Here is a 25,066-nt window from a genome sequence, read left to right as displayed (position 1 = left end):
CTCAGTCCAGACAAAGTCTGGCATATGGTTATCCAGCATCAGTGGCAGAGCTGGGACTTAGGCCCACGGAACCCACCCCTACCCCATCTGCTCCTCTTTATCCCCAAGACTCATTGCTGTCCTTCACCAAGGTTATGTCTTTGAGAGCAAACTGGGTACCACCCCTGGATGCCAAGCGGCATGGCCAAGGCCATGACAACCTCACTCTTCACCTGGAAAGTCACCCCGGCAGCACAGAGCTCAGGCACACACAGGCTTCAGCACCAGACCTTACATCACCTCCCCTCAGGCCATGTCTGCGGAGGCGATGGGCCTCCTGCTCCGGACCAAGGAGACTCTCTATGTGCCTTTGCTGCAGGTCTAAATGAAGTCAATCAGCTTGGCAACTGATCAAAAGTCTTGGCCAGCAGTTAAATACATCATTTTTTATTTGAGAGAAAACAATGGCTACTTAACACAAGACAAAGTTTTTCTGGAAACAGGATCCTCCAAGAAAGAAAAGCAAAAGCATTCGAAGGGCTGAAAGCAAGGGCTTCTGAACTAAGCAGTTGTGGTGGCAGGAGTTGCTTCCTGCTGGCACTCCCGGTACACCAGGAAGGGGTGGACAAATGTCAGGAGAGTGACAAGCACCAGCATCACATTCACCTGGAGGGGGAGGAGGAGTGAGGCAAAGCCCAGGGACGCTGACGGCCCCCACCACCAACATAGGGACCAGTATTCTGCCTGGTTTATCTCCTGTTTCCACTCAGACACAATGGTGTCCCTGGGGAAGGACCATCAGTTATTCTTTACTCTGCCTGATGGAGTGGGGTGGGGGAAGGATATTATGCCCGTTTCTCAGGCGAAGAAACAGAGGCCTGGCGAGCACTCTATGACCTGCTCAAAGTCATGTGGGAACACACAGTTCCTGAGTATTAAGTGAGGCTCATCCAATGTCATAATCTAGCAGTTCTCCTTGGTTTGTAAGTTCAGTCCTTTTTTTTCTCCTAATGACTGATTTGAACTCCTGTTCTACACTTTGCTGACCTTTTTAAATGAGGCTAACAAAGCTGTGCCCTGGTCAGGACACTGCCGTGTTTGGGGTGTCTTCTGCTGGGGCCCCCCAGAGCTGGATGTCCTGTCCCCCCGGTACTCACATAGAACGGGTTGTTCTGGAGGGGGCCTTTGATGAGAGTGAAGATGGGGAACTGGAGCAGGGACACAATGGCTGACAGGGTCATCACCAGCCCAAAGAGCTTCCCAAAGTGTTCCGCAGGGAAACTGGTGACAGACAAGGGGGTTCCGGTGAGCTCCGGGGCCTCTCCCACCAGGTAAGGGCCTGGCCTCCAGGGGCCTTTGTCAGCTACTCGCTCACGACTCCCCTTGTCCTAGGCCTGCCTTCATCCGCCCACCTTCATGCAGCCCTTCTCCCTCTGCCTTGGCTCAACCCTTCAAACCTCAGAACACTGAGAAGATGTTTCGCTGGGCCCTGGGGAGACAGCGGGGACCCAGACACAGGCTGGGACCTGGGGAGGTCTCAAGGCAAAGACAGACATATAAACAGATCACCCTATGCCAGGCGGTGCGTGCCCTGAGGAAGCAAAGCTAGAGTTGTAACAGGGTGCAGCCAAGGGGGGCCCCCAAATGGGGATTTGTAATGGGGTCCAGAACTTGGTGTCCAGGAAAAAAAAAATATATATATATATATATTATTATATTATATAATATAATTATTATTATATTATATATTAGAAAATATATACATATATAGGATGTCCTCACCCCCACAAGTCTGAGCTTGGGGATGGGATGCGTGGAGCTGGGCCACTGAGAGTTGTTTTGAATAACAACATTTTCGCAGATAATCTCGTTTAACATATCTATAACCTTTAACTGGTTTCATAGATACGTTAAACAGCTGTGGCCATGCTTTGAGCCAGGGGGATGGGAGTGACTTCCACCCATGATTTAACTGGGAGGCAACTCCCCCTGCTTATAGAGCCTGCATAAGAGCTTGGAGATGATTGGCTCCACACCACAGAGGCACACCTGCCCGGACTTACTGTGGCAGCCCAGTAAAGCTAGAAAAATATGAGAATGCTGGAGTCGGAAATGGTGCAGCAGAGGAAGATTGGCGCTGGGATTTAAACCCAGGTGCAGCAGCCATGCGGCATCTTTTGGAGGACCACATGTCTTTGGGGTCTTTTTGGGATCACACGGCTTGGGCAGAGAAGAACCATAGACTTCTATTTCTTTTTCTGAGAAATGGTACCCTGGACTGGGCAGAGGGGGAAGGAAGGACTGTGTGTTTGTGGGTATTCTAAAGGACTTTGGGATCTCAATGAAAACATTAAGTCATTACTCTTAAGTTTGTATAACTCTTTAAATAAATAATCCCTTTCCTTTTCACCAATCTCTGGCATTGAGAGACATCTTTCCCTGGAGGCGGGCAAGGTGAACCTAGTACAGGGATGGGGGGGGGGGACCCTTGGAGTACAAGGGTGGGTCCATTCCGTAATAGTTTATCATTCACCACTCCCCCGGGTGGGTTCTGTAACAGAGTGAGTGCCAAGGGTGCAAAGAGGAGAACACTCTTTCCTGGGAGATTTGGAACAGAACTGAGTGCTGCAGGGCAACTGGGAGTTCACCAGACACATAACAGAGGCAGAGGAGGGAGCTGTCAAGAAGGCTCAAGTCAGTGCGTTCTCTGTACCTCCACTAGCCCTCCCCCCACCCCAGCTCAACCCCCTACACCTGCTCCAGGGCCCTGTCTGCCACACCTGACCACCTCCAGGGATGCCCTCACCTCCTGATTTCTTACCTCCAGCATGCTTCTTTCTGCCCCATGTGTCCCCCATTATGTAATGCACCCCAAGCCCACTTACGCCAGGGTGAAGAAGGCAGCGTTGCCCCCGTAGAGGAAGGAGCGGCTGATCACTTGCAGGATGAAAGTGACATACTGGAGGGGGAGGACAGGGACCGAGGCACAGAGGGCAAAGCCCAGGCACAGCAGAGATGTCAAGGTCAGCGAAGGCACCGCTGAGGAAAGGGCCGTGGCTGAGGCCGAAGAACCTGGTCCAAGGGGGACAAGGAGAGGCTGCCTGGAGGGGGCACCAGGCAGGGCAGGGAGGGGCAAGAAGATGGGGAGAAAAGGAGGAGCCAACATGCACCCAACCATCCAGGCAGAGGCCTGGGGATTATTCTTGAATCCTTCTCCCACATGCCCCATCTCCGATCCATCAATAAATGTCGATAATCCCCCTCTTGAATAACATTCAAACATATCCACGACTCTCCATTTCCACGGACTCAGCTTGGTTGTAGACCACCGTCAAATCGCTCATGGATTAGTACAACCATGGACTCAGCCTCTGACAGGGCTCCGCGTCTGCTCTGGTCCCTCCAGCCCAGAGCCAGGTACTCTCAGGAGCTCGACTGGTAACAGCCAGAGCCTGGAAGCCACCCAAATAGCCACCAAGAGGGGATGCTGTATCCGCTGTGTTGCAGCCACATCCCAGGGAACCAGGCAGCGACTAAAGGAAGGAGGATGGATCCCTGTGGAGCAGGGAAGGGGTGAGGAAAGTGAGGAAACAAAATGGAGTCCCTGCAGTCACCAGACAAAAGTCAGTGTGGGCTGAAACGTGAGGAAAGCGATTTTATCTAACTTTAGCCTGGAAACTTAAACTTCCAAACTTTTCAGTTGTGCATCAGTGCCTGGAGGTACATAAATCTTTTAGCTAATCCTCTGAAGAACTTAGGAAAGAATGTTGGCATGTCCAGACACCTGGGCGCCTGGAAGATCACCAGTTCAGAAGAATGCAAGGCGGATTCTCTTCAAGAATGTGCTTTGTGCCATAAAAACTCTCCACCCTTTTTTCTTCTTTGGAACACTCTAGGTATTGCTTAGTGGTGTTTCCAGAATTGTAATTCACTCACTTAAGACCCTTGAATAGAACTTTGTCGTTTAATTCTAGCGAAGTCTCCGGATTCATTTACACTCAGTCAACAGAGAGTTACACAGAAAGAAATCTGCAGTGTAGGGTGTGCAGCGCGCTGCCCTTTATCTAAGAAAGAGAGAAATTATATGTATATAGCCTTTCTTTAAGAAATAAACAATAAAGATAATTACCAAAGAGAGAGAGAAGGAATGGAGTACAGGGAACAGAGAGGGAAACTAAATGTCTTTGAATATATCTTGTTTCACAGCTTTGGCTTGAGAAAAATGGACATGTTTGATATGTAAATGTTTTTCAAATAAAATTAAATAAAAATAATAGGAAGGAAACAAGCAAAACAATCCCCCAAAAATCAGAAAGAAAATGAAACCGATGAACATAATTTTATATCAAGTTGGTGACTTGTAGCATAGGAATTAAGCCAGTCTCTTGTATGTCTCTTGTGGGAAATAGCCTAGGGATGAGCAAGGGAGGAAGGAACAGCAATTATATTATTACCATATTTTGCCATGTATAATGTGCACCTTTTGCCCAAATTTTTGAGGGAAAAGTAAGGGCGTGCATTGTACATGGGTATAATGAGTACATACCACGGGTGTAATAGTCCCGTGTACAATGTGCACAAAACCGTGGGTGTGCATTATACACAGGAAAATACAGTAGTAATACAGGGTCCAGCAGAAGTAACGCCGGCTCAAGTGTGGTTAGTGGGGTAATAATACGGGTGTAATAATTTATAGTTTTAATTTGAACATTTCACCTAAAATGTCATATGGTGTGCTTGGGTGTGATATTGTTATGTTACAGAATTACATGCTTATGATTTTGTAATTAAAATGGGTGTTATTTGTGCCAGACCCTGTATTATGAGGTACACCTGAAACTAACATAATATTTACCAGTGACTGGAACTGGAAAATTAAAATTCTAAAAATATTGATATTACTAAACCAGTAATTGTATATAAAGTATATTTTTAAAATACTATACATGTATATAGTATATACTATGTACACATAGTATATGTATATAGATAGTATTGTCAGGAAGCACAATTTTCAGAGGAAAAGATACACAGATGCAAACTCAATGAAGTACAGTTTAAATTAAAACACCAACACTAGCTATTCATGATGTATTTTTTCATCTAAAAAATTATGGATGTCTTACCTCTGTCCAAGGCCTAAAAGCAAGGAGAACCCAGGATAATTAGAAATAGTAACACCCACACTGTAGTCTTTAAATACTGTTGCCCATTAGAGGGACCCAGGGCTACTTGGAAAGATGGCTGCTCTGAGGCCTGGGGCGGGAAACATCCCCACTGAAATGGACCCAGACCTCCGATTATGCTAGAAAGTAAAGACACCATCTAAAATAAGTAGGATTGCATCTAAAGGTCACAGACACTGGACTGGTCAAGTCCAAAAACGGGACAATGTGAGCATCAAGAATTTTGATAGAAACGGATTGAAATACATTCAAATGGATTTAAAAATGAAACTTTGAAAAACAAACAAGTAGTCACCCTAGGAGTTGCTATGGCAACCTCATTATTATGAAATGTAAATAGAGGAAAAGCCAAGCATTTACTTCAGGAAAAGTTTTTTTTCGAGAGAAATTCTAGCTATTAAAAGCGGAAGGGAAGATACAAATAGAAAATCACCATTTCGTAACCCTAATAAAATAATGGGTCTTGGCATTGATCATCAATGGCTGCTAAGATCACGAGGCAGGCAGCTGATGGGAAACTTTATCATGGGCCATTAGCATGACAGCATCTGATCCCGCTAATCAATCGCAACATCGTAAAGCAGGGACAAGTAGTACCGAGGGCCGTTGAGCCCTCCACCCCACCGCTGAATCATTCTCACCAAAAAATATTAAACCGAGTCCCCTCAGCTTCCAATCTGCCTGTTTACAGGAAATACCCAATTAAAGAGACATTTTTCAATGACATGAAAAGGATGCCAAATCTGAAATTGGGAAATTCACATACCAAAAGACCCAGTTTCTTCAACAAATAAACAACCGGGGGAGGGGAGAGTGAGAGAGGGACACAGATTTTAAAAGACAGAAAAGACCTCAAACAAAAATACACTGTGTGGACCCTAATTTGAACAAACCAACTGTAACAAGACATATTTGAAGCAACTAGGGAAATCTGGACAGAACTACACATTACACGATAATAAGAAACTATCAGGGTTGTTTTAGGGGTGATAATATTACAGCGATGCTTAAGTAAAAGAGTCCTTAGTTGTTACAGACGCTAACTGAAGTGTTTACGGGTGAAATGATTTGACGCCTGAGATTTGCTTTAGAAGACTCCGGCAGGAGCAGGAGAAGCAGTGCCAGGAAGTGGGGGAGAGGTGTGGGTGAAACCGTAGGATAAACGGGACTCTCTGCTTCAGTCCCTCCCCATGCACACCCCCAGAGGCTGAAAGACCTCAGCACTCCTCCGTCCCTTCAACACATCCAAGGATCCTGTCCACGCTCCTTGGACGTGGCCAGCTGCCTGCCCCTTCTGACTCCTCCCTCACCAGCCCCTGCCCACCATTCCCTAGTACTCAGTGCCCTGGCATGCCTGAATCACTTTCTGGAATTGCCCAGATTCTTCAATGTTTTGCTCCTTCCTTCATCATCTTGACCCCACTGTATTCCTGGGCCATTCTTTCAGGGCTCTCCTCTTCATCTCCTCACTTCTTACTTATCCTTCAGCTCTCAGCTCAGGTGCCACTTCCTCCAGGAAGCCTTCCCTGACACCAATCTCATCCTATCCCGGAACAGGTTATGTGCCCTTCTTCATGTCCCCATAGCCCCCTGCGATTTACTTCATGGACTGCAATGACTGACACTTGCCTTTCTCCAACCTCTAGACTGAGGACAGCTTGAGAACAAGGTTCTCTCTGTCTTGTCCATTGTTGAATCTGGAACTGTGGCTGGCACGTTATTGGTACTCAAAGACTAGTGGGTAGGTGGGTGGATGGATGGATGGATGGATGGATGATGGACAGATACAAGTACAAAAAGATTAAGAACAAAAGAGAAGACGGGCATGGAGCTGTACGAAGACCTCTCCCCTTCTGGTTCCCTGATCCTCAGGAGCCCAGGTCTCACCCGTCTTTCTCGCCTCCTTCTGGTACTTCTGTTTAAGCCGGTCCATAAGCAGGCCATTCCAGGGGGCGCACAGCACTCCAAAGAACTGAGTGATGGCAAAGGCATTTGTGTAGCTGCTGACTGCAGAGGACAGAGAGGGGGCTTGGTGGATAATTTCCAGGCCTTCCTCACAGGAGAGGGCTTTCCCACCTTGCCCTTGTCTGGCCTGACCCTCCTCCCCAAATGCTGGCTCAGACCTCCCGCTGGGGCACATAGCCCCGCTGATCTTAGCACCCCACGCCCTCAGGTTCCAAGTCCCCAGCGGGATGTGCAGATGGGCTGCCTCCCAGCCCCGCCACATACCCAGCGCCCTGTCCCCACTGGCCAAGTTGGTGAGCAGAGAGTTGAGGGTGCCGATGAAGAGGTAGTGCCACAACTGTATCACAGAAAGCCACACCAGGTGCCAGGCAAAGAGCCGAGAGAAAACATAGCTCCGGAAAGAACGCTGTTTCTCCGGCTGTGCTGGTCCTGGGGTCTCTGTTGGGGAAAGGAGGGTCTGGGTGTGAATTACAAGGCAAGTAGAGGGGTGGGATAGACAAGAATAAGAGTCCTTAGTGGGACAGCCTGAGGTCCAAATTCACTTCTATCATGGCCCTCTAGAACTCATCTGGGGGTGCTCCCAAGGCTGACTACAACTCACAAGTCCCTACCCTTATGCCTTTGTCATCTGGCTCTACCACCTTGAATGACCCGCCCCTATGTTCTCTGTATGCTGAAATCCCATCTTTCACAGCTTGGAGCCAACACCGCTTCTCACACTAATACTTTACCCTGATCTTTTTTAGCCAGGACAGTGAAAGGAAAGACAAGGAGAGGAGAATGGGAGAGATGAGCAAAGGGTTGATGGAAGACAGCTGCTGTTTTGGCTGCTGTGCATGCCCTCGCTTTCGTTTGGTCCCAGGACCCTGGTTCCTTCTGGAAATCCCTGCTTTATCCCTCATGGGGCGGGGGGGGGGTGGAGGGGAGATAGAACTATGAATCAGGCGTTCTGTGCCTCACCCAAGGTGGACCAATCAATCATTCTTCCTAGAGAAGCAGACTGGCTATGACTTTGGACTGGGATCCCTCATTCCACTGTTCCCGGAGCCTGGCAATTTCATTTTCCCTTGATTTTGTGAGCTTCCCAAACTTTTTTGTGACCTCCTTTCTTGTTTCTACCTTAGCCAGCAGTGGTTTGTGATGTTTTGTACCAAAGACCCAAAGCAGACAGAGGAAAGAAAGGAGGAAGCAATGGAGATGGGACAGTTAGAGGGGGCAGACCCAGGGGACTTGCAGGAAATGGGACAAACAAGCTAGACTTGGGAATTAGCAGTTGGGGGAAAGGAAAACAATGGCAGAAGGCTGACTTCAGGGGTATGGGAGATGGTGAGATGAGAGAAAGAGAAAAGAGGGATAGAAAACAGAGAAGGGACAAAGGTCTTGCCCCTCTCTGGACTCCATGAAATGACGGGGCTGAGAAGATGCTACAGGACGTCTCCACCTAACCTTTCCTGAGTCTGAGTCCTGGTGGAGCTCTGGGGGTGAGGAGCCAGGTCAGCCAGGGGAAGAAGACCAGGCTCTGAAGGGGAAATGGCTTACCCAGCAGAGCTCACCTTCCTTTGGTGACAGGAGCTCCTTGGACGGTAGGTCCAACTTTCTGAACTCAGCTCTTTCCTCCTTCATCTCTCCAGTGCTATCCCTAGAGCACAGGCTGTGGAAACAGAAGCCACACCATCCCAGCCCAAGGGCTGTGAGCTAAGCCTGAGATTCAGGCTGGAGGACACAGCGGAGTGGATCTCCAATGTCCCTGCACAATGCAATCACCTTTACCAACGCCAGCGCCCAGCTCACAGCCCAGACTGGTGAAGTCAGAATGCCTGGTCATGCAAGCCAGGCTTCCATGTTTTTTTCAAAGGTCTCCAAGTAATAATCCTGGTGATTCAAATAGGCAGCAATGTTTGGGAAGTGTGGGAAGAGTAGGACAGGCCCAGCTCTGCCACATCCTAGCTGGCAAGATGATGCAGACTTAACCCTTCTGAGCCTCAAATTTCCCATTTGGAAAATGGAGATAAGGACATCTAACTCAGAGGATGATCGTGAGATGAAACCCGAGAGCCTGTGGGTCTGCAAATAGTAAGTGAGCAGCAAATGCGTGTCCTTTCTCTGCTAGTTGTGGTGATGGACTGCAAAGTGGTTGCATTTCTTCACCTCCTCTGTTCCCCACGCTTGGCAATGTGACTGCAGCTCTCACTGTTCTCCACCCCTTGAATCTGGGCTGGCTTATCAGCTGCTTCAGCCACGAAAACACAGCAGACAGGGTGATGTACCAATTCCAACCCTCAACTTTAAGAACCTTGGGCACTTCTGCACTCTTTTGAACCCTGAAACCACCATGTAAATCAACCCAAGCTAGCCTGCTGAATGATGAGAGCCAGGTGACCAGGCATCCCTGTCACCTCAAATGTCTGCCATCCTAGACCACCTAGCCCCCCGCTAGCCCACCAGATAGATGATCGGAGACATGAGCAAGCCCTGTCATGATCACCCAAGCCTGTCCCCAGTCAGTCGAACTATCCAGCTACCCACAGACTTGTGAATAATTGTAAGTGCTTCATGTTTTAGGCCAGTGAGTTTTGGTTGGCTGTGGGGGGTGGGGGGGATGTAATGTGTCAATAGCTAATTGATACCCCCTTTTTCCAGTCCTCATCTGTGACAGGTTTCCTCTGCCCTCTATCACCCTGTCTGCCCTGCCCCCTGCTTCCTACCTCAGGCCACCTGAGGGGCTCTGGCCCACAAACACCAGATCACAGTCCTTACCCATAGCTGTAGCTGGGGGGCAGGGGGTAGGGGATGTGCCCCAGAGGCATCAGGAGGAAGGTACGCCCCACATGCCAGGCACTGCACAAAGACAGGAAGATGAAGGAGGCCCTGAGGCTGATGCCCTGTTCATAAAGCAGCTGCAGCAGAAGGAGAGAAAAGTTAGTGTTACACGCATGTTCACAGCAGCATTTTTCACAACATGCAAAGGTGGAAGCAACCCGAGTGTTCGTCCAGAGATGAGTGGATCAACAAACTGTGGTTACACATGCAATAGAGTATCATTCAGCCTTGAAAGGAAGGCAATTCTGCCACAGGGTGCAACATGGATGAACCCTGAGGACACTATGCTATGTGACTATGCCCCCACAGTCCCCATAGCTGCCTCCCACCTCTTGGAGCAAAGACCCCCGTGCCAAAGGGACCCACTGTGCGGCCAACACTGGCCCAGGCACATCATAGCCACAGCTTCCCTTAGCTTCTCCCCAAAATCCTATGTAAATTTAAAGAAGAGGCTTAAGGGTTACAGGCTCAGGCTCTAGAACCAGACAGTCCTGGGTTCACGTTCAAATGTCACCTTACTAGCAGCAGAAGGGCTCATGGAGAGAAATCACGCAAAGTTTACTAGACCAGTGCCTGGCAGATGTAAGTGTTCAATGAATGTTGGCCCGTTGCTGATTTTTACCTTAACGATAAGAAAGACGGCTGAGGAAGAGTCAAATGCTCCATTGTAGAGGGTGATGATGGTCGAGCGGTGTTTGCCAAAGAGGTTCCCAATCTGGAGGACACACGACCAGCCCGAATCATTCACTTACTCACGAGAGAACTGTTTCCAGTGCGCCCAGCGTGGGCCCAGCCTCCATGACACCCAGACCACCCTCCGTCCCACAGCTGCCACCCTGGCTTAGGCAAGCCCCCACTTCAGGCAGCTGAGGGACAAAAGTGTTTTGCTCCCCCGTATCCCTCCGCAGCCTCCTGCTGGGTCCCGGGGTTGAGGGCGGCCTTCCACCTGAAGGTTGGTGATCAGAAACAGGACTCCGCCGACGGTGAGCATGGGCATGGCCAGGAAGAGCAGTGGCGCTGAGGCTGGAACAATCAAGCTCAGAGGTAGGTGTTGTCACAGTACAATGCAAACACAGAGCCGCAAATTCTGGCCCCCACCTGCTCCAAATTCCTGACAACCCTGGAGGTGGGACTCTTTGGGTACTGGTCAGAGTTCCCCCAAATGTTCCCCACAGAGGGACCCTGCAGAAATCTCCAGAGCCACCTTCTTCCCCACCAAAGATGGCCCTTGGTCCCTGGCAGGCCTGGGTCTCTCTACCAAAAGAGGCAGGACTCAAAGCTAAAGCCACTGCTCCCTGCCCTCACTAAAGCCCAGGCAGCCCTCTGCTCATCCTAGGCGCTGTGCGGGGGAGGCCTGGACTTAGCCCCCAAGCCCAGCCTCTCCTTCACTGCACGACTTAGAGCGGATTCTGACTCTGTGACTCAGTCACCTGCTCCTCCTGCCTCATGGGGCACTGGGAGAGCGAGCTCAGTGAGAACAAGCCTGTGTGTTGTTCTTCCTTTGTTCATTGAACTTGGAGCACTTCCTTCATGCCAGGCATTGGGCTCGGCATTGAGGGATGCAGGTTGAGTAAAGAATATTTCTTGTCCTTGAAAAAACTGATGTGCAAAAAAAAAAAAAAAATCATTGCAATAATTCTGGAACATGTTGGATCATAGCAAACAACTAACGTGCCGGGGGGGAGGGGGGCGGGGGATGGCTTAATAATGAGTCTCTCCCAAGCCAGAAATTTCTGCCCACTTCCATGATTTTGGCCAAAACCCATGCCTGTCCTAGTGAGGCAGGATGGTAAGAAGCTGGGAATATTCCTGGGCTGGTGGAATGGGGAAACTGAGACAAGATAATTAAACAAAGCCAAACAATTTGAACAACTTACAGCCAGCTACTGAACTGCAAGACCTTATCTTCCCTCACCAAGGACACTGGAGAACAACTGCTTATCCCTTCCCTCCCTAGCCTGAGAATAAATAGCTTGAATTGACATGGTCAGGGAGATAGGACACAGAGACCCAATTCATGCTGTTTGTGCCAGCCAAACCCAAGGATGGATGAAGTCAGGGGAACAAATAACAAAAACCCAACTAGAGCCAGACACACCCAAGATAAAAGTGAAGCCATGAAGCTGACCAGAGAAGGATCCCATACTCCCCTATGAGCTCATTTTGATGCATCAGCATATTAAAAACGCACCTGGAGAGCTGATGCATATTCTGCCAAAACCCTCCCCTCTGATTCTCAGTCTCAGAAGAGAGAGGAAATCCCCCAAGACAAAGGACGCCAGTACGGACTCTCTCCAGAGCACACCCATGGTCCTTCTCAGGCATGAACTTTTTACTTCCTCCTAAACTCTAAGGGACCCCGTGAGAGTTGCAACCAGGGAAGCAGTGGGCATGGCAGCTCGTCCCCGGTCCTACCCCCTGAATCTGTCTCCAAGGGCCCCTTTTCTCTGATTCTCCAGTGAGCTAAAAGAAGCCCCACCTTGGCTCACTTCTTTCCTGCAGCATTTCTAGGGAGCCAGCTAGCAGAGCTCAGCCTAGTTTCCCTCCTGCTGCTTCTTCTGCCCTAAGTCCTTCCTTTGTTTCACTGTTCCCAGCTTTAATAAACGTACTTTCAGAATCACCTGGACTCATGTAACCTTTCCTGCACAAAGTCAAAAACCCACACACTACTGGCTGGCCCAAGGCAGACCTGCTCCGGTCTGGGTCTCCATTCAGTAACACTAGTATTTGCTAACATGTTTTCTTTAAGTTGACTCACTTTTACCCAAAAGAAATCTCTTATTTTTAAAAGAAATTTCATGTCACTATCGTAAATGAAAAGCAACCTGTGTGGCTTGTCGTGAATAGCAAGCAACTGCAAAAATAAATACAATGAAAGGGAAAGAATATTGTTACAATGTAACAATGTAACTTGAGGCACTTGCCCTCAGAATGCTCAAAGCCTGCCACCTGCTCCTGCCGCAGAGTTCAATCACACCAGCCCCACCCGCATGAAGACCTCCATTCGTGAAATCAGAGACCTCACAGGGAAATGAAAAGGGAACAACTTTGCCACCACGTGAGTGATTCACCGTTTGTTAATGTAGCAGGTGTGTGTTTTTCCTAATAGCCTCTGAAGTAATTGACAATTGTTCTACACCTTGAGAAGCAGGTAAAGTGCCCACCCTGTTTGCCATCCAATTTCCGTCTTTAAAAAGGCACACCTCTCCGAGGGCACTAAAGGTTGGTTGCGATTCATTGCGCAACAGGGTCAGTGTAGTCCCAAGACTTCCCCGCAAAGCTAAAAGCGCTATGTTATGGGGGAAGGCGGAATTGCTCAAATGACTGATTCACAATGAGCCAAACGTCCCCCACCATCCCCTCCACATTCGGCCACTTGAAAATCATTTACAGGCTGTTAGGAAAGATGAAGCCAGATTGACGAGGAGCGTGGTTTTAAATAGCTGGCTCAGGGTGCCAGGCTATCTCCTGAGATCTGTTTGGGCAGAGACACCCAGCCTGTGTTAACTAGATACCAATGGAGATGACACCATGTCACTTTCAGGCTTCAGCACAGGTACTACACACACACACACACACACACACACACACACACACGAGTTATGTGCTCTTACTAACCCCAAATTTGAGCCTCGTGACCTGACACTGGGGAGTAATATGGGAAGGCATCTCTTGGCCAGTCAGGGGTCCCACACACTCACTTGCTCTGTGGCCTTGGGCGAGCCTTTGCCAGGAGTCTCTATCCGGTTTCAGTTTTGTCCTCTACTTGGTGGGGGAAGGTGGTAATGAACTGTATTGGAATTCCCAGACTTGGGGAATTTTCTATGTTTGTAGACCAGCAAAATTTGAAAACACAACTTTGGACTACCATAGGGTGGTCTACTTTTTCTCTGCTAAGTAAGCACATTTTTAAGAGCACCTGTCATTCATATTATCATCTCATTTTTAAAAGAGACAGAACATTTTAACACATACCAGAGGAAGGATGTGATCTTTGGATAAATCCTACCCTCTGAAGCAGGGCCTCCATTGTCCTTATTTTCCACATTTCTCAGTATACTGAACTGTTTCCATAGAGCAGCAATAATGCCTTCAAGGATTCTTTCAAGTGCAAAGTCTATGGATCTTTGAGTAACCATGGGAGTCCGTGTGTCCTGCCATCACCTCCTGCACCTGCCCCGTCCATCAGGCGCCCCTGAGCTTTAGGCGTCCCTTCCTCCCACCTGACAGCACTCACCTGAAGAGATGAAGGCTATGATGAGTGTGGCACTAGTGTAGAGAAATCTGAAATGCACAATGGGAGGTGGAGGGTATTGTCAAGAAGAGAGAAACCTGGAGGGGTGGAGCAGATGAACTCCCCACAGGCCAACCCCTTGGGGAAAGATGGTAGTGCCTGGTCTCCAAAATGAAAGCCTTGAGTCCTAATTCCTCTTGGCTGTGTACCCTTGGGCAAGGCACTGCCCTTCTCTGAGCCTCAGTAGCCCTTTCTATAGAAGGAAATGATTGGAATGATCTAAACCTGAAGTGTACAGTTCTAGGGTCCTATAACTTCAGGTCCACAATCCCAAGGCTATGGGGATCTCTTAGCAGTTTGGGGGGCGTGAATGCATAAGTAATAAAAGCAATGCTTAAGTGTGATATATAACAAGAAATATATAATAAACTCATATTTGGTCTTTGTTCCCCAGCTGCTGATGCGGGGCTGCTGACACCTTTGTAAATTCCTAAGTGATAAGAGTACTGGGAGCATCTTTTGTTCTGATGTGGCGACTCTCAGTATGCACCTGGATGGGGGCTTATAGGGAATGGCAAATGTAGCCCAGCCCTATCAGAAAACCAATAGATGCGAGGTGGCGCACAGGAAGCCAAACCCGCAAATAAGCTTTCCTGTGGGAAACCAGGCCTGCATTATACCTAGGCTGCTTTGAGGCTTGCTTTTGCTAAAACTCCCTCACCCTGAGTTGAAGCAGCAAATGCTTACTGCATATCTTTAAAGTAACTTCCTGAAGTCTGTGCTAATTCTCCCAGGGATGGAGTGTAACCAGACCAATCACTCTTATTGTTCCCTTGCTTTTGCAACAGTTTTTCCTTGTTAATCTATAAGAAGTAATCAGTAACATCCTTTCCTTTGTTATCTGTAAAAAGTAATCACCTAAAGCAAACCTGAGCATAATGAATGAGAACCTTCTTTGATGTATGCTATTAGAAAGCCAATAAAAGCCTGTCCAGGCAAGGGTCGAGGTGCTCTCTCTCTCTCAGAGAGTGGCAGCACCATCCCTTTTTCTCCACAGGACTTTGGTAGTCCATGTGAGTTTGTCTCACTCATCTCATCCACAACATACAGACTCCTCAGGGCGGAGTCCGCATCAGGGGTTGGTCCCCAGAAAGACCGAGTCATGATTGGATACTTGGAATTTTCGCCCCCTGCCCCTCCTCCCCCAATTTCTCTAGAGTAGGGGAGGGGCTGGAAATAGCTGAGCACGCCTGGGTGAAGAAGCTTCCAAAGAACCCCAACAGTAAGGGGTTCTGACAGCTTCCGGGTTGGGGAACACATCCACATGCCAAGGAGGGTGACACACACCAACCCCACGGGACAGAAGTTCCTGTGCTGGGGACCCTCCCAGACCTCACCTGTGCATCTATATCTTCATCTGGCTGGCTAGCCGTATCCCTTATCATGTCCTCTAATGAGCTGGTGACTGTGAGTCACGTGTTTTCTTGAGTTCTGTGAGATGTTCTAGCAAAGAAAGTCCAAGGGGTAGGGGATGGAGGTCACAGAACCTCTAATTTGTAGCCAAGTCGGACAGAAGCTGTGGGTAACTTGGGGGCCTACCACCTGTGGTTGGCATCTGCAGTGGGGGGCGGTCTCATGGGATCTGACGCACCTCCAGATAAAAAAGTCAGAACTGAGTTACATTGTACAACACCCAGCTGGTGTCACAGAACTGCTCGGTGCGCACATTTGGTGAACAGAAGTGTCAGAAGTGAAGTGTTCTGTGTGAAAGTAAAGGCGAAAGGTTTTTCCGATCCAGTTGGTGTCAGTGGGTGGGATCTGCTAGAATGACCCTGGCTGGTAGAAGCACATGGTCTGGGAAGAGAAAGGATGAACAGGTGTGGGATGAAGAACCTTTGATTCCTGGGTGACCACGTGGACCCCATGGTGTGGTCCAGCAGCTGTGTTACAATCAGTCACTAAAGGTGTAATTACCACTAAAATTTAGAGATGGAGCCAACTCTCAGGGAATTGGTTCACTGGATGCATAAGAAAATGCAAACTAAGAAAGAAAAGGTAAAATACACAGCCTCTTAGTCATTGTTATGTGTAGTAGCTCAAATGAAATTAAAAGACAGTGCTGGGTCAGACCTTGAGGCTAGACCAAGTTCAGAGTTGGGTCAGTCTGAGCTGCAGAAGTTAGCCCTAAAGCCACCCTGCCAAGTGAAAAATTATGTGGGAATGACAGAAAGGACCTCTAAGACCTCTGGGCACGAAGAAGGCAGTCAGTGAGGGAGGAAAGCAAAACCAAGGTATAAGTGAAACCAGAGGACATGGTGTGAAGGGGTTGTTTTTGTGGACCGGCGTCATCAACGTCCCGAGGAACCTTCACTGGAGTCAATTGTGAGAGTGATGTACGTGGGGCTGCACCTTCGATTTTGAATGCTGCGGAGGGGAAGAGTGCCTCTGGGTGGATTCAGGACCCTCCGCTCACTACAGAACAACACTGATGGTGGTGAGTGACGCGGACATGCAGGAGGCTGTTCCTAAGGGAGCGGCCAGCCGGGTGGACTGGATAAAACCCACTGCGGGGTCCATGTTCCCATCTGTGCCAAGTGGAGCGCCCCAGGTGGAGTAGCTGCTACGCTTTGTGTGCGAGTCACGGGAGCGTGACTTCAGTGAGGATCAGGATAGTCGCCCGCTGAACATGCCTGTTACCCGGGTCGTGGCGAATGCTGTGGTTAAGGCCCCCTTCCACGTGGGCACCCCACATAACCTTACTGCTGTGAAACCCAAACACAGTTCGGGAAGCCTTACCGAGTTTGCTGTTCCTGCTTCCCCTCCTGGGTCTTACGGATGTTAATAAATATATTAGCCTAATTAACAAGAGAATTGGGGAAGGGAGAGGAGAGCAGGAAAGGACCAGTAGAAATTTTAAATTGTTATTAAGGAATGAGGTGAATAAAGCAAATAGTGCCATGTTTTCCCCATCAAAACATGGGTCTACAGCCTGTACAAGGCCACAGAGACATTGGCTACTTTGACAACCTTAAAGCAGGCTCCGGAAATGTCACCAGCAGCATGACCTTTGCGACCGAATCCAACAACCAGAGCTTCATCGTTTCCCTCAGTAAAATGCAAACAACCGTTACTTTGGGATGGCAGAATGGAGCTGTCTGGCTTCCACCCCGACGTTCCCCAGCACAGCACCCTTTGCATGGAAAGGGGCTCCAGAGGGCGGCTGACAGGGCTGGGCCCAGATGTGCTTCCTGGTGCTGTTCATCTCCCACCTCTGATCTCCTGTGGCTGAGAAGCTTCCTGGCCTTGCAAAAGCCCAACACCTGCCCATCCTGCTAGCACCATGGGGCCTTAAAATAGAGGCTTTGATACAGCACTACTGACGGCAGGGTGGGCCAAGGGGACCCCCTGCTAGTCCCTCCGCCTTAAAGGAACCTCAAATAAGTCCCACCTATTTATCCCAGTTTAGAAAAATGTTCAGAGGGGACAACGAGAAACCGGACCAGCAATTGCTTGAGGCAGATTAATCAAGTTAAAGAAAGACACAAGGGCCAAAGTCCCTTGACCTCTCACTGGGCACCCAACTCCTGCTGCACAAGAGTGGGTAAATATGGTCGGGAGTGAGAAAGACGTTTTCAGGGCTCCTTGCAATAGCAGGCTCACCTACGACGGTGCCAAAACCCACCGGTGAGGCCCTGACAAGGACGACGATTTTTAGGGGAGGAGCTGAAAATGTAAGAGTTGATAAGATTATGAAAGTCAGAATGTTTCAACAGGCTTTATGCGAAGAAGTGTGTTTCCTTTACCTGGATGTTTTTATGAGAATGGCTAACATGTCATATAGGGAATACTTCCTTTGCCTGTACTGTAAAACGAAACCCTGCAAATAACACCCTAAGGAGGCTACAGTGAGGAATGTAAGGGTTGGTGGAGTTAAGGCAAAAGTGTGCAGGAAGCCTTGGCTGGGAGGCTCAGTTGGTTGGAGTGTAGCCCGTACACCCAAAGGTTGAGGGTTCGAATCCTGATCGGGGCACGTACAGGAAGCAACCAATTGATGTCTCTCTCTCATATCAATGTTACATTTCTCTCTCTTTCTCTCTCTCTCTCTCTCTCCCTTCCTCTCTAAGATCAATGAGCACAGCCTCAGGTGAGGATTTTTACAGAGTGTGTGGGAAATTGGTATGCTTGAACAGGACTTGTGTGAAGTGGTGGTGCCTCTTTCACCTGATTGTATTATGGGGGTGCACACTGTGTCTGACTGGGGGCCAGGGCCCCTACCTCATTGTCAAACAGAGGCATGTGAATCTACCCTTCAAGCCAGGCTAACTGGAGATGCTGGACAGGCGCCGGTAAGAACGCCTGAATTCGCACTGTGAAATACAAATGAGAAGGCTGGCAGGGACAAGTTCTCTACGCCACAGCCACGTGGAGTCCAGACTGGTGCAATAGCAAAGCCTGTGGGCACCTCCCGGGGATGATGACTGGGCTTTTGGACTAGAGAATTTCCATCTGAGGGGATCTATGATCTTGTTATCAGACATTAGTGGAAGCTACACTGATGACTAAAGAACATCAAAGGATCTTAAAACACGAAATATCCACAATGTCCGTTGGAGAAACATTCTAAGGGGTGTGGCACTGCCCGGAAGACTTCCATAACAGGGGGTTCACACCGGTTCATGCTGCCTGGGGAACGCAAGGAGGAGACGCCCCCAAGCAGGGAGCCTCTTCTCTCGTAGGTCTGACTCCAGAGCTGTGTGAGAGCTGCTGGATTCCACTGTCACTTGGACACGCTTGATGAAGGACCCTTAACTGACCCACACAGAGCTGCTGGGCTTGCGGACGGCAGTTTGGTGGTAAATGGACAACATCCCGTTGGGAGGCCACCACTTTGATCAAAGGAGGTAAACACAGACCAGCTCCATGGCTGAGTTGCAGGAGCAAAGATGGAAAACTGAGTTTTTCCTGGCTGGTGGGCAGAGGCCAATGACCTGGCCATATGGTCAGACAGAGGGCTATGGACACGTGGCTTATTAAAGGGATGCCCATATGGGGGAATGGCCCTGTGGAAATCACTATGGCATTTGAGGGGTGCCTTAAAGCAGGGCATGCCGATGTCCATCCAAAGAACCCCTTTCCAAGTTCAGATAATGACTGAAATCAACAAGCATATGTCCCTATGTGCTCGCTTAATGTGGCCACCAGGGCCCATCAGCCGAGTGGACCTGGGGCTGCTGCAGCAGTGCAGACAGGGGCTGGCCCTAGACATCGCCTCTCACAGCCTCTGAGGCTCAGAACTCTAGTAAGAGCTCTTCTGCCTGCCAGCAAAAAAGGCAGAGACCGCAGATGGCCACACGGCAGACCCCCTGGGGGGAAGTCCCTGAACAGAGTTGGCAAGAGGAGCAGCTGCTGGAAGCATCAGGCAGCTACACACGGGTCCCAAATGAAATCCACACTAACTCTGGACTGGGCTGTGCTTACTAGGGGTAGATGCCATAAAGGAACCGATACTACACCAATCTGTACGGCTGACCACCGTTTCTTCAGACCAAGGAACACCCTTTACAGCCCAAGTGTCCAACAATGGACAGAGATATTCTCAGAGTACGAGTTTGACAGAGAATTGGAACAGGCAACTGAAGTACTGATTGTTGGAAATGCAGAAAGATAAGGGCGGGAAGGGCTGGATTACACGCCGTCACAAGTGTGTGCTCACACTCAGCATCACAGGGCCTTACAGGAGTGTCCCCTCTGGATATATGTCCCTGTTTTTTACGTGGACCTGGGGAAGAGGAGATAGGGAAGATTGTGGTATTCTTTCTGCTCCACATCCACTCAACTTTTTTTTCCTTACCAACGCAGTGGGTACAAGAGATGGAAACAGGGAGGATTCCTGAGAGAGAAACTAGAACTGTGTTTAACCTTCATGTTACAATTCCTAAGAGCTCGATGAGGGAGGATGTGCCTTCAGACCATCTGGCAAAATTCAGGGCCAACAGTGAATGCAGCTAGATCGCCCACACGGTGCCGAAGACAGCCTAGTAGTTCTGCACCTGTGTGACCTGAATAGAAGTGGGCCGAGGTGGGGGAGGGGCACTTGCCGGCAATCCAGACCAACATCATGAGAACATTTGGGTAAAAATGAAGAGAAGGAGGAGTAGTAACTAAAGGTAAAGGAATGAGTAAGTGCATTATGCAGTGAAGGAAATCCAATATTATGTTAACACCTCAAAAGAGGCTCAGAGCAAGGGATGATGTTGTCTCTTAGCTCAATTACCCCAGATGCCCAAAAGGGTGAGGACATAAAGTGCTGACACCACTCCTACTTTTGGAACTGGGCAAGATCGAATAGAAGCCTGCAGACCTGAGTGGCCCTGGGAGACGTTTTCATATGATATGATGACGGACTGGATAGTTATTAGTGACTGAAGGGGATTCGTAATGTGTTGTGTCTTTTGAGCTCTGTGATTGCTTTGCTATACGGAATCCAGGCTGCTGTACCAGGGGGTGAACTGTGATACTATGATTTTATAATAAGAAATATATACTTGGTCTTTGTCCCCAGCCCCTGACACAGAGTTCCTAAAACTGTCCTAAATTCCTAAGTGAAGTGAGAAGAGCACTGGAGCGTCTTTGTTCTGATGAAACAACCCTGGGTGTCTCCCTGATGGGGGCTGGTGACCAGAAAGACTAAGCCACGTTTAGAAGCTTGGAATTTTCAGCCCTGTCCCCCACACGCTGGTCTGGAGAGTGGAGAGGGGCTAGAAATGGAGTTCATAATTGATTACGCCTGCCTGAGGAAGCCTCCACAGAATCCCAATAGCAGGAGGGTGACGCACCCAACTCCTCAGGGACAGAAGCTTTATGTACAGAAGCTGTATTTTCTTTACCTGAGTGTTCTCTGAGAATGGCTAGTATGTATCTCTTCATCTGGCTGTTTCTCTGTATCCTTTATCACATCCTTTCATGATAAGTGTTTCCATAAGTTCTATAAGCTGCTTTATCAGATAGTGAAATCTGGAGGAGATCATGGGAACCTCTGATCCGTAGCCAGGTTAGACAAAAAAGTTGTGGTAACCTGGTAAAGGGGAACAAAGTTTGCCACCCAAAATGTGCCTCTTCAGGACAGTGATTTTTTTAAAGAATTTTTTTAAAGATTTTATTTACTTACTCTTAGAGAGAGGGGAAGGGACGGAGAAAGAGAGGGAGAGAGACATCCATCAGTTGTCTCTCACACACGCCCCAACCGGGGAGTGGGCCCACAAACCAGGCATGTGCCCTGACTGAGAGTTGAACTGGTGACCTTTCGCTTTTCTTGATGGATGCCCAACCAACTGAACCACGCCAGTCAGGACAGAACATTGATTATTTTAACCTGGTTGTTTTTAAGAAACAAAAAACTCAGAAAGGAGCATTGATCTTCCCCCTAATTACCTAAAAATATTTAGAGGACCTGCTCCAGGATGGGTGGTATCCTCATAGACAACTACAGTTTAAGCTGAACTAGTGTGTGAGAGGGAGGAACCTAGCAAGTTAGTTCATGGAAGTCCCTCCGGGTCCCATGGTTAAAGATGGCCCAGCAAACATGTGTTTACCAAACATTTGCTTGTCCAGCTCCCTGTGAATTGCCTTCCTCCCCTTTGAAGTCCCAAACCACTACCTGTCCTCCTTTCTCCTTAGCTCCAGATGACAGATAAGCCTCAACTGCCTGATCTTGGGCTCCATATGCTTATGGAGCCCCTGTATGTAATTAAATATGGTTATTTTCTCCTGTCAATCTGCCTCATGCCAATTTGATCATTAGACCAGCCTGAAGAACTAGGAGTGGAAAGAGGAAATTTTCTCCTCCCCCCACACAGGGGACCTACCACCTGTGACATCTGAAATAGGGGCAGTCTCATGGGACTGAGCCCTTAACCTCTGAGATCTGACACTGTCTCCCTGAAGAAAATTGAGCTACGGAACTGAGTTACATTGTAGAACACCCAGCTGGTGTCACAGAATTGTTTGGTATGGAAAAAACAACTCACACATGTGGTGACCAGAAGTGTCAACAGTTGAAGTGTTTCGTGTGAAAGTAAAGAAGAAACACAGAAAGGAAGACTGAGATTTTCTTAGCATGCTGAGGGAGGCTGGGGAAGAAGAAGGGGCAAAGGAAGGGGAGGATGGAGGAGGGGACAGGGAGCCAAAGGCCAAGAAACTGACACAAAGCCTTCACGCACCGGAAGGCTTAAAGAACAAGGGGCTTGCTCTCTGCCTGTTTCCTGGCCCAGCCTGCCCTCTTGTCCCTCTATCTGACAACTAATGTCTCACATGCCCACCAGGAGGCGCTTGCTTCAGGTCCTACCAGCCCCCAGCAGGCCATTGGTTGTTGCTAAACACAGCCAGCTGCAGGGGCATCCTGTGTGAGCAAAATCAAGTCCCTGACCCTCCCTGACTCATCTACTAAGCCTTAGTGGAATGAGGGAGGGTAAGGAAGATGATGATTAATCCTGAGCCCCCTGGTGTGAGGCCTTGTAGGAGATTTGGACAAGGATCCCCAGGGGGAAGGCAGAGTGGCAATTTCAGGTATTGCTAGTTTGGTAACCCTGGCCCCAGGCCTGCCCTCCCAGGAAGTAGGCCTAGGCTCTTGTTCAATTCGGCCTCCTGATGAACACATATTCACAAGGAGTAGAAGTAGAAGGTGAGGAAAGGGAAGTAGGGGTGCAGCTCCCTGGGCTGTTTCCAACAGAGCTGCCCGGCTGTCTGGCCCGGGTTTCCCTCCAGCCAAGGCTGCTGCCAGAGGAATTCCTGCCACCCACCAGTGCCCAGGCTGGGCCTCTGCGACTTACATGGCTATGAGGCGGGCCACGGTGGTCTTGAAACGGTCAAAGATGCAGCCAGTGGGGAAGGTCATGAAGTTGTTTGTGAAGGACGCCAGGGTGAAGATGAGGGAGAACCTCTCATCCTGGGCTTTGCAGTCTGGAGGAGAGAAGGGAGGAGCTCATAAGCCCAGGCGGATGGGTCAACAGCGTGCCTGGTGGAAAGGTTTCCCTTAGGCGAGTCGAAGCGTGACTGCTCCTAATTACCCCTCAGAAGCTGGTTCTTCCCTCCCCAGGAGCCCCTTAGACTGAGGTTGGGGCAGAGAGGAAGGCTGGCTGACAATCCCTTCCTTTCACCACAGAAAGGCTGGCAGGGTGAGCAGGAGGTAAAGTCCTCCCTACCCTTTCCCACCACCTAGGAGCCAGGCTCAACTTCCCAGAGAAGTCACCACTCCCTTACCATCGTGGCCCGTGGCATTGCTCGTCAGCCCAGTGCTCGGTTCACACAGGTCCTCGAAGTAATGCTCTGTTTTGAAGACAAATACTAGGGATGCCCAGCCAAAGAGGACGCCGGCAAAGCCAAGGCATTCCAGCAGCCCCGTGAGCAGGGTGGCCACATGCAGGGGCAGCCCCTGGCTTGGCATGGCCTGAAGTACAGCAGACCCTCCAACCCCACCGGCACTGGTGGTAGATCTCAGAAGCGGCAAGGCCTGGCACTGGAGCACTTGGAAAATTCCCCTGGCAGGCCCTCCTGTTCACATAGCTCTCAGCTCCTGGCTGTTTCCAGCTTGGGTAGAAACCACTGGTGGACGCATCTTTGGATCCTATAAAAGAAGGCAGAGATGCCCTGGCAGGTGTGGCTCAGTGGATTGAGTGCCGGCCTGCAAACCAAAGGGTCACCAGTTTGATTCCCAGTCAGGGCACATGCCTGGGTTGCAGGCCAGGTCCCCAGTAGGGGGTGCATGAGAGGCAACCACACATTGATGTTTCTCTCCCTTTCTTTCTCCCTTCCCTTCTCTCTAAACGTAAGTAAATAAAATCTTTTTAAAAAAAAAAAAGGAGGAGGAGGAGGCAGAGGCTGCTGGGCACAAGGGGCTCATGGGAAAGCCAGAGGTGGACAAAGTCTTTTCTGTGGGCTGAACAGCCAGGCCAGCTGTTAGAAACAGCTGCAAAAAGCCTCTCCATTCCACCACAGTTGGCAGCAGGTGGGGAAGGGGGACTGAGACCGATTCTGGAAACTGTCTGCAAAAACAATGACAGCAGCAGCTCTGCACCAGTCAGTGGGGTGAGGGGACTTTATATGTGGGCTCACAGATCCTCCTGGCAATCGGGCTTCCCTTTACCGACAGGGAAGCCACAGCTCCAGAGGATTTATGTCAACCTGTTCAAGGTCACCTGGGTTAGTTAGTCACAACCTGGGCCAGTCTAATGCCCAAAAGATTCCAACTCCAAAATATCCCTTCCTCCCTGGACTCCCCATGTCCCCTGCTCTGCTCACCATGTGCTGGGAAAGCGAGCTAAGAGGCCCAGCCTGCCACCCCCAGCCTGTACCCCTACAGCGCAGGTCCATCTGCACCCCCCGACCCCGCATAGGTGCCCAGGGGTCAGTGGCCTCACTGTCCACTGCTCCTCCCACCCCTGTCTCCCGTTCCCCTGTTCCGTGGCCATGCGGCCAGCCCCTCCCCAACACCCTACCGGCTGCCTCCTCCCGGACTCTCCAGGCAGTCCCCACACTCTGTGATGTTCTGAGGTTCAGGTTCAGACCTCTTTCTCGCCATCCGTCCCCTTCCTCCCCCGTCCCACCCCACCTCCTCCGGAAGGGCCAGGACCGCGGGGCGGTGTCCAGGAGGTCCAACACCTCCCACTTTCCATCACTTCCTTCCCTTGCGCTGGGGCTTGAAGGCTCTCTCTCACCCTTTGTGATCCAGCCGTTGGATTCCCTCCTGTCTCCCCCTCTAACCCCAGCAGCGGCCCCTTTCATCTCTCCTGACACTCTTTCAGCCTCCCAGCTCCCTGGCCTCTCCTCCCTCCCCAACCAAGTGAGTTTTAATACACAGGCAGACCCAGGGAACCGAATAGACCAC

At 49.7% G+C, this 25,066-nt stretch overlaps 1 protein-coding gene across 3 annotated transcripts; it reads right to left on the bottom strand.

The window, feature by feature from the left end:
- Nucleotides 1–399: 399 nt before the first annotated feature.
- SLC43A3 (solute carrier family 43 member 3) lies at nucleotides 400–24,785 on the bottom strand. 3 transcript variants are annotated; one of them, XM_053925701.1, is made up of 14 exons: nucleotides 24,678–24,785; nucleotides 23,659–23,806; nucleotides 23,443–23,508; nucleotides 23,013–23,142; nucleotides 14,188–14,234; nucleotides 10,897–10,973; nucleotides 10,573–10,665; nucleotides 9,888–10,027; nucleotides 8,684–8,781; nucleotides 7,395–7,568; nucleotides 7,053–7,172; nucleotides 2,865–3,051; nucleotides 1,137–1,260; nucleotides 400–645 (listed from the first exon to the last, which is right to left on the bottom strand). In XM_053925701.1, the coding sequence occupies exons 4-14, from the start codon at nucleotides 23,075–23,077 to the stop codon at nucleotides 541–543; spliced, it is 1,230 nt and encodes a 409-aa protein (XP_053781676.1). In that variant the 5' UTR covers nucleotides 23,078–23,142; nucleotides 23,443–23,508; nucleotides 23,659–23,806; nucleotides 24,678–24,785; the 3' UTR covers nucleotides 400–540. The 3 variants fall into 3 exon arrangements, with proteins under 3 accessions (XP_053781676.1, XP_053781675.1, XP_024433527.2); XM_053925700.1 differs by having other exon boundaries at nucleotides 23,443–23,806; XM_024577759.3 differs by having other exon boundaries at nucleotides 23,443–23,863; nucleotides 24,678–24,778.
- Between the last annotated feature and the right edge of the window lie 281 nt (nucleotides 24,786–25,066).

This window comes from Desmodus rotundus, chromosome 5, assembly GCF_022682495.2.
Source record: "Desmodus rotundus isolate HL8 chromosome 5, HLdesRot8A.1, whole genome shotgun sequence".
NCBI classification, from domain to species: domain Eukaryota; kingdom Metazoa; phylum Chordata; class Mammalia; order Chiroptera; family Phyllostomidae; genus Desmodus; species Desmodus rotundus.
This window is presented reverse-complemented; position numbering and strand designations above follow the sequence as displayed.

Excerpts from the sequence above, each read along its gene's own strand:
- SLC43A3 (XM_053925700.1), bottom strand. The coding sequence starts at position 23,626 with ATGCCAAGCCAGGGGCTGCCCCTGCATGTGGCCACCCTGCTCACGGGG. Across the intron at positions 23,143-23,442 it reads CAATGCCACGGGCCACGATG|ACTGCAAAGCCCAGGATGAG; the intron begins GTAAGGGAGTGG and ends TCTCTCCTCCAG. Across the intron at positions 8,782-9,887 it reads CCCCCCAGCTACAGCTATGG|CCTGTGCTCTAGGGATAGCA; the intron begins GTAAGGACTGTG and ends CTGTTTCCACAG.